General features: G+C 53.0%; 1 protein-coding gene across 1 annotated transcript; it reads left to right on the forward strand.

The window, feature by feature from the left end:
- The first annotated feature begins 530 nt into the window (after window positions 1-530).
- Hoxc9 (homeobox C9) lies at window positions 531-8,070 on the forward strand. The gene is made up of 3 exons (XM_036208804.1): window positions 531-600; window positions 4,683-5,772; window positions 7,491-8,070. The coding sequence occupies exons 2-3, from the start codon at window positions 5,235-5,237 to the stop codon at window positions 7,733-7,735; spliced, it is 783 nt and encodes a 260-aa protein (XP_036064697.1). The 5' UTR covers window positions 531-600; window positions 4,683-5,234; the 3' UTR covers window positions 7,736-8,070.
- Window positions 8,071-14,129: the final 6,059 nt, after the last annotated feature.

Consider the following 14,129-nt stretch of genomic DNA (forward strand, 5'->3'; position numbering starts at 1 on the left):
GGAGGCTTCCCAAGGCGGGATTGGACCAAGCCTAATGTACCCAGTCTTCCGGGCCTCTGCCTGAGGTCCTGGCGGGAGAGAAGGTAGGGAAATCGGCGTCAGCCGGGCCTGGCAAGGAGGCCTTGGGATATTCAACCTGTGTATGATTTCAGCCTCACACTCATGTTGTGAGTCTGTCTGCTTTGGGAGACGCCGCTTGCCTGTCTGTCTGAAACTTCTCAAACCCGGGCACTCCTTCCAAAGGCTGAGAAAAATTCGTCGTCGGGATGTGTACTTTCATTCATTGGATTCTCTGCACCTCGGCGGGGCTGGCACCCGCAAGTTGGAAGGGAGCTTTCTTCCTGATTTCTGGACTCGGAGTTCTCTGGCTCCCTCCGCCACAGGCTAGTTTTCCGGTTCTAGGTTCTCGAGTCGCCCTGATGTTTGAAACTAGACAGCTCCCAGTCGGGCAGGGAGGGCGGGGGAGAGACCCGCGGCTCTGGCTCCTTAATTGGACTTCGAGCCTGTATTGTCTCTCACTTCGCCACCTACGCTTCCTCAGTCTGGGCTCCAAAGTCACTGCAAATTTCCTTGCGGTACATACATCACACAAAAGATCAGGTAACAACGTGCTCGGAGCCATTGAGAGTCAGAGCACGGGGCAGCCCCGGCTCTGGGGAGGCTCCCCCTCCAGCCACTCCCCAGGCTGGAAAACCAGACTGTGTTGGGGGGAGCCGGAAATAACCCCGTTTGCTGCGGAGCGGCAGGGCGGGGGCGCCGGCGCAAAGGCAGGCCGGGCAGGCCATGGCGTTGAGAGGGCCACGTTCACAGGCCCTGGGGGTTTCACGCTTTCTGAGCTTGGGTGCCTAGCTCCTGGTGTGGTGTGCAGGGATCCCAGATACCCACCTTGGGTGGGGGTAGCACGCGGATCTCCTCGCGGCAGGCAGGAGAGCTCAGTTTCTGCTTCCAGTGCAGGCCTTAGCTAGGAGGAGTTGTGTGTGGGTGTGTTTTTCCCAACAAAGAGGGATCAGGAGAGATGGGTGGGGGGAGTAGAAGGGGAATCAGGGAGGGGGCGGGGAAGGGGAGAGGGCAGCGGAGGGATGAAATGAGCCCATTTCAGGGGAGAAGGAAAATGAAAGCAAACGGTACAGGGCCTCCTCGGTTCAGGGCGGGTGCTGAGGAGCAGTAAGCTGGCTCCCTGCCTGCGGCGGCCCGGATGGCCCGCTGGGGGCACAGGAGAAAGCCTGTTTTAAATTTAATCCGAACTTGACGGTGTGGATTGAACCGGAGGGAGTTTAAATCATTAAAAGGGAGACACCCGGCAGGGGGAGGGGGATGATGACTCTACCCTATCTGTTTGTCTGTCCTTCCCACGGTGCTGGCTTGATTGTGGTCTTAGTTGCCCAGGTTTGAGGTGATAGAGGAAGTGTGCCCCTTCCCCCTCAGGGAACTCCTCTCCTGTGCCCACTGAGATCTGTTGGGGGTGTAAGGTGAACCATAAGAACTCCAGTGAGTACAGAACATCCAGCTAGAACCTAGAACGGGGCTCCCCTCCCCAACAGTTGTTCCCAGCTCCCCCAGGTCTCTCAGGTTGCCCCAGTGGTGCTCAGGAAAATTGAAAGGTATGGTGCAGATGAAAGGAAGTCCTAGAATAGAAGATTCACCAGGAGTAACTGAACCCCAAGATGAGACCCTCCTTTTAGGCATCCCCACATCTCTGCCCCCACATTGACAAACCTAGATGTAGAGGAAACCTGAAAGCCCACTTTCTATCCCTGATCTGCTAGCTTTTCAGTGTGAAACATGGGAGTCACAGCCCATATGCAGGACTTGGGCCTAGTGGTCCCTGAACTCCGGGTCTCTACCAAACCCCTCCTTAAGGTTACTTCTTTCTGGGAGCCATAGACAGAATGGGGCATTGGCAAGGAGGGGCCTGTGGGCCAGGCCTGCTTCCTAGTTCACAGCTGTGTCTGCTTCTGAGTGGGGAGGGTCTGGAGTTCTTGATTCCAAAAGGATGGGAAGGCAACAGTCTCTCTTCTGCTTCCTGGGGGATTTGATGGCAGTAGGATCCGGGGATGGTGCTCCTGACTGCCCAGCAGCAGCAGCCTCTGCAGGGTAGTCAGGCTGCCTTTGCAGGCTGCTTGGGAATTGAAAAGAAGGCAGTGTGCAAAGGGAGCAGAAGAGAAAGGAGAGAAGGGAGCTTCTCCTTACAGTCAGGATGTCTATAAGAGGGGCTCTCTCAAATAGAAGAGACCCATAGTAGAGGGTTCTTAAGGACTTCTGATTAGGAACGCTGAGGTAGAGGCAGGCAGGCCCTGTCGCTTAGTGAAGATGCAGAGGAAAAGCAGGCGTGATGTCTTTTCCCCTTCTATTTCTTCCTCTTTGACTAGAATGTAGCTTAGCCCCCAGCAGCTGGAGTGACTGCTGGGCTAATGTCAGATTCTGTGTCCCGGAGGCCTAGTATACCCACCGGAGCAGGTCTCCCAGAAGGGCAGGAAAGGAGGCCTCTTACTCCTTTGTGTCCAGACAGAAGTGGCCGCCGCGCCAGGAGCGGTCCCGCGGCAAAGCCCCGGCAAGCAAGAGAACTGCACAATGCCACGGCTGCTCCGCTAGCCCGCCCTGCCCCGTCCTGCCTGCGCCTCGCCTGGTTGCCCTTCCCTCCCTTGCTTTTGGAGAGCCTTCCTTTCCTTGGGTCTCTTCATCTTGCTCTGCCTTCTTTCCCCAAATTCTCTCTCTCTCTCTCTCTCTCTCTCTCTCTCTCTCTCTCTCTCTCTCTCGTTATCCTAACCCTCCGGTTCTATTTTTCCTCCCTCCAGCCTGGAGACCTCCTTAAATAGGTCTGTCAGGCTCTGACTCTCTTAGGCTCTGTCCCTTGATGTCCTCTTGGCCACAGTCTGGCCCGGGGCCCCACTGAAGACTAAATGTCTGTGCTGAAGGCTGCCAGCAAATGCCAAAGAGCCAGGCGGGGTCCCCAGTCACCCATGGCTGGGGGAGGTGCTGAATATGCTGGTGATTTGGAGAAAGCCTCTGCAGAGGAACTGGAACCTCCTATCTGTTCCTTGAACTAGTGAGCAAGATTTTTTGATTGACAGCTAACATGATTCCATCAAGGCCAAAGAGATACTCTGTTTCTTATTGTAATTTGGATTTTCCAGCCAGTCCAGCCCAAAGAAAAAGACAGTGAAAGCTGAAGGAGAATTAATCTGAGGTTCCGAGCGCCTTTCCCTAACCAAACACTTCCCTGCACAGCCACCCCATGCAAAAAAACAAAAAACAAACAAACAAACAAACAAACAAACCAGCCCTGATATACAGAAAAGGGAAGAACCAGAGGAGGGTGCTCACAGGTATTAGAGAGGGCTCCTGAGATTCTTAAGTCTCTCCTAAGAGCTACAGTTGTACCATCTCCCCAACTTTCTTGCCCCCTAACACACATACCATCCTCTCTAGTACTTGCCCACCTTGAAAGAGATAGAGGGAGAGGAATGTAAGAGAAAACCAGCCCCACTCCCACACTTAGAGTTTGGACTGGTCTTGGGGACTGGAGAGAGGGAGAAGGATGGACTTGGCTGGGTTTAAGAAGCTACATAACCTTCTTCCTTCAGAGCTAACATCCTAGTCTCAGCTTCTGTCTATTTCCCTTCTCATAGACTCTCCCCTCTGACCCTGAGACTGTACCCTGATCCTTTAGATTCATGCTGCCCTGCCTTGGTGCATTATATCTCTAGGGATATCACCTGTCCTTCTATCCCCACAGCCAACCTCTGCCCCCTCTTCTGAACCCATACTGAGGATTTTTCTGTCTCTCCAAAGCCCTCCATTTGCTAAACCATCATGGGAGGTCTGCTGAAAGCCTAGGCTGTGCATGCAACAAACCCCAAATTCAAGGGGGAGAATAGCAGTCAACTTATGGGGGGGTGTGGAATCCAAGTTGTGTGGTAAGTCCTTTCAATCACACAGCCACCTCCTGGATTCTTCCCTCCGACCCCATAGAAATCGCCTTCTCCCATCCCTCTGCTGCTTTTTTCTGTTCCAAAAACAGCCTACAATTTTATTTAATGAAAGACACATTTATGAACAATCAAATGATCCTCATAAAAATTTTATTGAAGGACGTAAAAACAAGCTACTTGCCCACGACCGAGGTCGCTCTCTCGCTTTGCCTGTTCTCACCCTGGCTTTCTGCAGACAGAACCTCCGAGTGACTTCTCTTTTTTGCGGGGGGGGGGGGGGGTGAAGGTGTCACAGAGATGGACCTGGGGGCAAAGGAGGGTGAGCAGGCAGATAGGATGGGGATGCCCCACTTAAGTTGTGTAGTTCTCTCCTTCTTCAAGCTGGCAAAGAAACAGAGACAATAAATTTGAATAAAGGCTTATATATCTGTGCCAAAGCAAGAGGAGACTTGTGAAGCTGATGCTAAAGGTGTGTGAGATCCTCAAGTTCTACCCCCTCCCACACTCCACAGACCACCTCTCCCAAGCCTCCCATACCTAGATTTGGGGAGCTGAGCTGGCCAGTGACAGAACTCTCCCTTTTCCCTCCTTCCCTCCCTCCATCCCAGATTGTTCAGTCCCCTCCCACCCTCCCTCCCTCCGCTGCTGGTGCTGCTGTTCCTGAAAGAAATACATACATACACCGTATTTAAAAACGCATTTTTAAAAGCCACGTTCCGAACTGACAATCGCAGATCTTCGCTCACTCAGAGACTGCAGGAGCATAGGAGACGACAGAGATAGATTACGTCAAGAAATAGTTCCTCCACCTACCTCGTTCGGCCTCCCCGCCCCTGTGGGGCTCCCCGAGCCCAGCTCAGCCCTGGGGGTCCAAGAACCCTGGCTTCTAGGACTGGCATTTTCACCTTTTTTTTTTTAAATCCTCATGGTAGGGGGAGCCATCTGCTTTTGGCTGCACATGGTCAAGGGGGGGGGGGTGTTCCCTGATGAGATATGAGTCGTCCGGGGTGGGGTGTCCAGCGCCTTGGGTCCAGAGTTGCAGATCGCCAGGAGAACACAGGTCGCGGGGATCAGCAGAGAGAAGGGGGTGGTAAAGGGGGGAAAAAGCAAGGGGGAAAAAAGCCCCTGCGCATTGATCCGCGCCGTATTTTTGGGTAAATACGATCACGTGGGGGCTAGGGAACCAATGAGCTGCCGGGAAAAGGCTGGAAAAATAATTACCTGCCTTGATTGTTCTGTGAGCAGATAAAAAGTACATATACAGTTCATACAATAATCTTATGTATGTAAAACCCTGTTACGATGTCGGCGACGGGGCCCATCAGTAACTATTACGTGGACTCGCTCATCTCTCACGACAATGAAGACCTCCTAGCGTCCAGGTTTCCGGCCACCGGGGCTCACCCTGCTGCCGCCAGACCCAGCGGCTTGGTGCCGGACTGTAGCGATTTTCCGTCCTGTAGCTTCGCGCCCAAGCCGGCCGTGTTCAGCACGTCGTGGGCGCCCGTGCCCTCACAGTCGTCCGTGGTCTATCACCCGTACGGCCCCCAGCCCCACCTCGGCGCCGACACGCGCTACATGCGGACTTGGCTCGAGCCGCTGTCCGGCGCGGTCTCCTTCCCCAGCTTCCCCGCCGGGGGCCGTCACTACGCCCTCAAGCCCGACGCCTACCCCGGGCGCCGAGCGGACTGCGGCCCAGGCGACGGCCGCAGCTACCCGGACTACATGTACGGCTCGCCCGGGGAGCTGCGCGACCGCGCCCCGCAGACGCTGCCCTCGCCCGAGGCGGACGCGCTGGCCGGCAGCAAGCACAAAGAGGAGAAGGCCGACCTGGACCCTAGTAAGTTGGGAGCAATTTTCCTTTACAACCGGCACAGGAGGGGAGGGGAGGCCAGGCGGGGGCAGCCGGATTACAGCCTGTCCGAGCGACGCGGGCAGCGCAGGAGAGGGGCGAGGGCGAGGGGCGAGGACTCAATAAAAGCGAATTACCTTGGGGAGCTCTCAGGAGCAGGAAGGTCTGAGAAGGGGGCCCAGGCAGCCAAGTTGGGAGAGGGCCGGCCAGAGGGACTTCTCTGCCAGAGGCTGCCTTTGAAGGAAGACTCTTGAGTCGCCCTGTTAGCTCAGGCTTTTTGACTCCGTGGTCACTTTCAAAAAATAAAATGCAAACAGGGACAGGGCTTGGCTGGGGGTGCTGAGGTTCATTTTGTGGTTTGAGAAGGGACAGGGCAGGACGCTTGGAGCAAGAGAGAACTTATCCCTACCTCTCAGCCAGCATGGGGGTCTTCATCCCACTAGAGATTTAGAAAACAGAAGGTCCATTGAGTTCTCCCCCGGGAGAAGGATCTGGGGGTGCGCAGCCTAGGAACTTAGGCCAGGATTTCCGGTCATAAGTGGGAGAGAAGTAAGGTCCGAGTCTCCTTAAACTTGAAAACCCACTTTTAAGTGTCCACAGGAGAAAGAGTTGTGAATGGGGATTCCAGGAATATGGAATGGGGAAGGATCTTCATATTAAAGAAAAACAACACCACAAACACACACACACACACACACACACACACACACACACACACACACACACCCGAGAGAGAGAGAGAGAGAGAGAGAGAGAGAGAGAGAGAGAGAGAGAGAGTTGCATAGAAGGGGGGCTGACTAGAGTAGGTGAAGAGGTGGGGGGCAGGGGCAGGTGTAGGCTGCTGGGTCGGAGAAAGAAGGAGAAATATCAGGGGAGGGGTGCAGCCCCCAGGGTGTGAGGAAGTGTCTGGGGGATATCCAGGAGAAGACTTCAGGAAATCTTTTCCTCTAGCTCCATAAGGGGCCAGGGCCTAATTATACCCTCTGAAGGCTTCCCTCCCTACCCCCAGCTACTCCCATAAACCTGAAATTGGAGGCTTGTCTCCTGCAGAGCCTGTCCTGGAGCTGGCAAGAGGGGTGGGGGGCAGTGGGACAAGCAGTGGGGCTAAGATATGGGGGAGTCTTTCTCCAAGGCCAGCAGCTCTCTGAGGAGAGAGGAAGGTTTAACCCTGATAATTCGCCTCAGCAGGGTTGAATTCTGAGCGGGAAATGGACCCTGGAAAGAGGTGAGGGTTTAGGGACTCTCAGGGTCAGAAAACAACTATGAAATTTCAGGACTTGGTGGTGGGCTGTGAGGATGGGAGGGGGCAGAGGAGGAGGGAGGGAGGGAGGAGAAGGACCTTGCTATAAAAATAAAAAACAAGAGAGAGAAGCATTTATGGGCCTATGAAACAGTTGGGAATTTGGACTTTTTATGAGGATATTCTCGAATTACTACTCTTGAAGCTGAGGACTAGACTGTGGGGGCTTTGGTAGCTTCAAATCTACTACAGTTAGTTGCTGGAAACTGAAGAGGGAGGGAGGGAGGGGGCATGAGGAGGGGGAGCGTGAAAAAGAAAGGAGGAAAATGCCCAAAGCAAAATGTGTCCAAATTCAGGTTCAATTATTGAGTTTGGGGGGTTTGAAGAAGCCCGGGGGTGTGATGACAGAAGTCCCAAGCTGGAAGGGAGGACTCTACTGACCCTTTGCCTATGTTTGGCCCTCCAGGCAACCCCGTGGCCAACTGGATCCATGCCCGTTCCACCAGGAAGAAGCGCTGCCCCTACACCAAGTACCAGACGCTGGAACTGGAGAAGGAGTTTCTCTTCAATATGTATTTAACCAGGGACCGACGATACGAGGTGGCCCGCGTTCTCAATCTCACTGAGCGGCAGGTCAAAATCTGGTTTCAGAATCGCAGGATGAAAATGAAAAAGATGAATAAAGAGAAAACCGACAAGGAGCAATCCTAAGCCTGCTCCAGCCTGCTGCCTCCGCACAGCCAAGGGCAACACAAAAACCCCACAAAAATGCCCCAACCCAGGCGAGAGAAAACACGAAAGAAAAGGAAAGAACAAGATAGAGAAAAGCCCACCGTCTTAAAAAGAAGAAAAACAAGGAAGGAGAAAATGCAAACTCTTGCGATGTGGGAGGGTTAAGTGTTGAGAAATTGGTGTTTAGAGTTAGTTCTATCCAGCAAGGAGGAGGCAGGAAAAACCGCGGTCTCTTCCCCCAGCTCAGCTGAAATAAATGACACACACAAATGTGATCTCTTTTCCTTCTTTCTTCAGAGAAGCCAGTATTTGAAATTCTGTCTCTGTCTTTCTCTGCCTCTGTCTGTCTGTCTCTGTCTCTGTCTTTCTCTCTTTCTATCGTATTTGGTTTGGGCCACTCCTTCCTGGGCCTTGGGAGCTCTGCGGACAGATTCGTACCAAAAAAGACACACACACTGATAATCCCCAGCCCAGAGCTGAGGGATGAGGGCTGGACCGTGCTGCCGGCTGGGTCAGGCTGCACAGGCAGGCTGGTGCCTCGAGCTTGTACAGAGCAGTGTTCTTCTCACCCAGTGTCCCTCTCCGGCGGCTGTCCTGTAACGTGCTTCTGTTTGTTACAGTAGAACAACTCTGTTAATATAGCAGAGTCACTTAAAAAACAAAAACAAAAAACCAAAACCAGAAACCCAACTGCATCTCGTTCTGGTCATCTCTCTTGCCCCATCATCCCCGTGGTTCTGTGGAGGAGGCAAGGGCTTAAATCCTCAAAGAGGAGCTAGAGCCAGAGAAGAGGCTCCCTCTACCTCAGAAGGGCACATGCCGGCAGCCCCCATGCAGGCGGGGCAGAATGGGGGTGGGAATTCCAGGGGAGAGGTGGAAGCTGCCGAGGCAGAGGCCTAGCTCGTGCCTGCCCCGGCTGACTGCCTATGAGTTTCCTGGCTTGATGGAGCGTGTGGGGAACACTGCTTGAATGGTTTTGCTGGCTGTAATGAATTGTAGTAATTTATGAGTACATGAGATCGCAGAGAAGAGATAGGTGAAGGTGAAAGATGGGTGCTGGGTGAAGGCCCAGGCTGGCTCCCTGCCTGGTTGCTTTGGTGCTGTGGTACTTGGAGGTTGGCTGAGAAAGAAGGTTAGCAGGATGCTCAGCGAGGAGAAAAGGCCATGCAGGCCTCTAGGAACACTGAGGGAAAGGCACTGAGTACTGAATGAGAAGGGGGGGGGGGATGAAAACACAAGAAAAAGAAGACAGGAGGGAGGGAAAAAGGAAGGAAAGAAGGAAGGCAAGAGGAAATAATGAAGAGGAAGAGGGGGGAAGCAGATAGCAAAGTCAATATAATAAGAATTAATTTCTTCTCAATGAATTCATTCCCAGCTCTTGTCTCCCCTTCTCCCCCTCCCCACCCCATGTTTAGTTTGAATGTTGATAAGAGTGACTGAGGTCATGCTAAGTAGTACTCCTAGGGGGTGGTGAGGCCAGGCTCCAAGGGAGCTAGTTAGGGATTAGCCAGGAGTGGGGTGTTCCCTGGTGGCTGTTGGACCCTAGAGGTGTGATGATATGTAAATACCAGCCTGGTGGGGCTGGGTGGCTGCAGTGCACCCTTCTCTAGAACCTTCTCTCTCTGGAGTTAGCAGTTTTCAAGAGCTAATCAGAAGCAGACAGAGCTGCTGGATCTGCCTCAGCCCAGCGCCCCTTTTCTTGGAAGTCCCCCAATCTGGAAACTATTAAAATTAGACTGTTTGAAATATAGACCTTTAATATCTCAGGCTGTCCACTCTGCCAAAGATGCTACTCAGAAGACACCACCTAAAAGAATATAATTGGGGGGTCCCATTTGTTGCTATCTCCAAAGCATCTCCTGGCAGGACTGGTGGGCACTTGTAGGGACAGCCTCTGTCCCATTATTTGAGTCTCCTACCTCTTCTTCCAGTTTGGAGGATGGGGGGAAGGTGAGAAGGGTTGAAATTTTTGGTTTTTGTTTTAGTATTGGGAGACCAACAGCCAAGTGACAACAGCAGACTTAGCAGCCTTTAATGCATTCACTATTTCCTCCTCAGCAGACTTCACTCCCCCTCCTGAGCATTGATTGATCCTTGGTCTTTTGGAAAGATGTTTCGCCTATATTTTTCTCACCACCTTCCTCTTCCCTTTGGCCTTTTCTGCAACCCTGGCCTAAGATTCGCACTTGATAGGAGCCGAGACACCATTCTCTCCCTTAGTCTGGACCATCAAGAGCCGGGATGCGGGCTTCTCCCCCTGCCTGAGCTCAGCGCTGTTTCCGGGCTTCCACCCCGCCCCTGCTCCAAGGCCCTGAAGCCTCCTCTCCGAGTCCAGCGTGGCCTGCTTCCTGAAGCCTGCCCTCTGGAAAGAGGGCCTCAGAGCTTGTAGGACCCAGGAGAAGGTAGGATTTAGAGTAGGCCCACTCTTTAATCCCGGTTTCCAGCCTCCAGATCCGGATTAGATTCTGTTTCATTCATTACCATTTGTGAATTAAAACAACACGCATCTGGGGAGAGAAATGAAAGCAGGCCAGGAGAGGGGCTGGCAAACACCCTCTCCCCTCATGTTCCCTCCCACCTCTCCTCTGCTCCTTTGTCAGAATTACAAAACCCTAAAGGTTGTCCCACTTGGGAAGGCAGCGGATAGGTACATTTCCGTAGCTCAGAAACGCCACTTTTATGGCCCTGTTTGTCTCCCTGCTCTGGGTTCTGAATGGGGCCGAACAAAACAGCAGCGCGGAGCTGGCTAGACGTCTGGGCTTAATTGTTTTATGGTTTAAATAAGGTGGACACTCTTTCCTTTGAAATCGGATTATAGGAATGTTTTGTCTATAGCCCACGGAGATCAGGATCTCTCTGGCTGAGAGAGAGAGGTGAAGAGCGTGCGCGCGCTAGGGACCGGCTACAAACCAGGGGGTGGGGGCAGCCTAGAACAGTCAGAGTCCTACCCTGAAGTCGGCGGGCAGCGGCAGAATAGGCTGGGCATCCGTGCATCCGGGTAAGAGGGACTGAGAGTGCTGGGAGCAGAAGGTCCTGAGAGCTTCGGATGGGGTGGCGCAAAGGGGTTTCTAGACTAGAAAACGTCTGAATGGAGGAGATTGCAGCTATTCCTTTGCAATGTCTCTTTATTCCAGAAAGGAGGGTAACAAAAAGAGGACAGTGTGGAGCCCTTCACAAGGTTTATTTCAAGAATTTAGAAAACCAAAGAACAGAGGCAACTACCTGCCGAGGAATCCCTTTCCTTTGCTCCAGTTTAGAGGCTTCTTCCTCTCAACTTGCCACCTTTCAGCTCGGCCTGGGACCTCTGTTGGCTTTTCCTCAGTCAGAGTGCATTGGAGCAAGTGGACACGAGGTGGCGCTGTTGCTCAATATTAGAGGCAGCGGTGCCCCCAGACAGGCCTGGCCTACTGATATTTGAGGCCAGATTGGAAGCTTCAGCCAGAAAGCCCCTAGCTTCTGCTGGCTTGGGCCCCACTGCCTCTGAACAAATCAACTCTCTCACCTGCGAGGTGTAAATAATTCGTGAGTGGCAGCAGGAGACGGGCCCTCACTCTACCGGAGAGTTCGGGAGGCGAAAGAGGGCAGGCATCAAAAATAATCACTGGAGGAGATAAGTGAGGAGCAGGTAATTAACACAAAAAGGCAGAGTGACCCGAACAAACGAACATAAATCCGTAGTACCTAAGAGGGTGGTGCAGGCCTCGGGCAGAGGGACAGAGTGGCCCGGCGAGGATGGCTGCTTGCGGTTCCTTTATTTCCAGGCTCAGAGAGCAAAAATAAACCAGTACGTGTAAAAGAAAAATAAATAAATAAACGGAAGATGAGAGAAGCCTCCAAAGGGGAAACCAAGTCCGACCAAGGCTCAGGACTGGTGGGTTCTCCGGACAGGCGTGGTAACGGCACTCCCAGGACAGCCGCATTCCAAGACACAAAGGCCCAGAAGAATAGCTCTGTAGCGGGGTTTTGCTGGACCATAAAATCTGGAAATAGATCCCCTGACCCCCTAAAAGATAAGGCACGGCCCCAGAGAGGATCCGGACCCTCTGAGCCTCCTCTTTCCAGTCAGAGGAGAGAAAGTATTTATGACAGCCCCCATGGTCAGACGCTAGGAACCCAGAATCCACTCCGTTCAGCTCTGCACTGAGCAGACTCTCTCAGATGACAAGGCTGGAAGCCAAAGATGCAGCAGGCTTTGCTCCGGGTGGGTGGAGATGCTCTGGGGTGCTCCCCCACTGCTCTGGACCCTAGTGAGAGCTGCAGCCCTGACACAGCACTTCTGGACCCTTCCTTCCTGCTGCTTCAGAGCTAGAGTTCTGTGACTAAGAGTTTGGACAGTTCCTAAGTTCGATAGCGGTGAGTTCCCTAAAAGCAAAAGATCCCAGAGGGTCTCTTGCCAGGACACCAGTGACTCCTCCTTTAAGAATTTGGCTGAGAGTAATCAGTTCCCTAATAAGTATTTAAATAAGAAAAGGACGGGGGAGAGCTGATGTTTCTATACTGTCTCGTCCTGCTATTCGCCCTCTGTGTCCAGAGCCAGTACAGAGTTGGTTCCAGATGTAATGGGAAAGGAAGAGATCTAGTTTTCTAACCATGTCCTCCCTTGCCCAACCCTGAAACCCCAGGGTGAGGAAGAAAAATAGGTAGATTTGTTTTCTTGGTGCAAAAACCTACAAATGTATATATTTATCAAGCCTTCTGTGCACGTGCCTAACGTACACATGTATGTACAGGTCTGTGAGTCAGGAAAGCCTCTTCCAGGAATGTGTTATAGCTAGTGCAAAATGAACATACATTCAATATGTCTCTGGGTAAGAGGATAGTACAGTATGTACTCTGTGTGTGTGTATGTGTGTGTGTGTGTGTGTGTGTGTGTGTGTGTGTGTGTTTGAGGTGGCCTTGTAACAGCCTCACATACTGTGGAGGAAGAAGACAGGAAAAATCATCCTTATTCATCTTCATTCATGAGCACAATAGCACACACACACACACACACACACACACACACACACACACACATTGCTTTCTTTGCTTTTCTCCTTGCGTTAAGCCCACATAACTAGACATTATGCCCAGGGAAGGGTGTTGATGGACCAACGTTATTTTTTTTTCCATTAGAATTAACTTGAATTTGTTCAGTCTTGGGCATGGGGATATGTGCCCCCCCTCCCCGAAAGTGTGGGTAAATATTTAAAGAGTGTCTGTTGACAGTCCCCATCCACATCCTGGCTCGGGCAGCCTGCCTGGAGAAGAGGTGGGTGCAGGGAAGCCTGAGGGCCCCTCTAGGTTTAGGTGGCATTTCCTATGGGGTGGTGGTTTGTGAGAACTACTAAGAGGCCCTACTCCTGCTCCCTTCAGCCCAGCTATAGTCTCCTAAACAGAAATGTCTTGGGTTCGACTAGGCAGAAGCCTGGGCACACAAGCTATTGCTCTCAGTTCCCACAAACAGCTTTGCTCTCATAGTCTCCCAGCCAAGCTTGCTTGGGTTTCCTACTCCTTGGAGGAGCTGCTTTTTGCAAGGGCATTGTGGTCTTTCTGGGGTACATGGTGTGCCCCCCTCTCTACCCATAGTAGTCAAGGGACAAGAGTCTCCAGGGTGTAAAAAAGATAGGGCAGCTTCAGGCCCTGGGGTGAGGCCAGAGGCTGGAGGGTCTGCAGCCTGAAGGGTCTAGGGTTCATACTGTGCTTCTTCTTAGTCTCCAGACTTCAGAAACCCCCAGGGAGCTCATCCTTGGGGTTAAAGGCTCAGCCCTGACTTACTAAGGCTCATCCCTGGGGTCTTCTACTTGTTGAGGTAACCTGAGTTGACCTGCTGGCTCAGGTATACATCAAAAAGGAAAGGAAAGGGGGTGCACCTTCAAACTAGAGTGCGCACCTTGGAAAAGCTGGCCTCGGCCATTAGCTAGGGCTGGCTCGCCACCCCCTGCACACACACCACACCCCCATCCCTCCCCTCTCCTCCCTCCCTCTCCTCCAGGTCCCCCCCAGCCCTGAACCCCTCAACCCTCTCCCCCTCTCCTCTCTCTCTCTCTCTCTCTCTCTCTCTCTCTCTCTCTCTCTCTGCTCGCTCGCTCGCCTGTCTTCATGTCGTGGATTGATGAACGCGAATCGCGTGTAAGCGCCGCCACCGCCGGGAGTCTGAGGAATTCGCCTGGGCTGTTAGAGGAAAGAGCTAAGTGAGAGCGCGCGCTCTACCTACCCTCAGTGAGCAGAGCCGCCGCCGCCCGAGCCCTCAGCCGGCACCGCGCCCCCACCTGCCCAGCCCGGGGGAGCCGGCCAGCTTGGGGTTCGGCCCCGGGGGGAGGGGAGTTTCGGGGATACCGGGCGGGGGAGCGTGAGCCAAGGGGAGGGGGCGGCGGGTTTTCATGTGCCCAGC

This window comes from Onychomys torridus, chromosome 16 (genome assembly GCF_903995425.1).
Source record: "Onychomys torridus chromosome 16, mOncTor1.1, whole genome shotgun sequence".
In the NCBI taxonomy this organism is placed as follows: Eukaryota; Metazoa; Chordata; class Mammalia; order Rodentia; family Cricetidae; genus Onychomys; species Onychomys torridus.

What these genes read in the sequence shown, in the direction of transcription:
- Hoxc9 (XM_036208804.1), top strand. Translation starts at nt 5,235, where the DNA reads ATGTCGGCGACGGGGCCCATCAGTAACTATTACGTGGACTCGCTCATC. An exon ending in GAAGGCCGACCTGGACCCTA is followed by an intron (nt 5,773 to 7,490) that starts GTAAGTTGGGAG and finishes TTGGCCCTCCAG; the next exon opens with GCAACCCCGTGGCCAACTGG.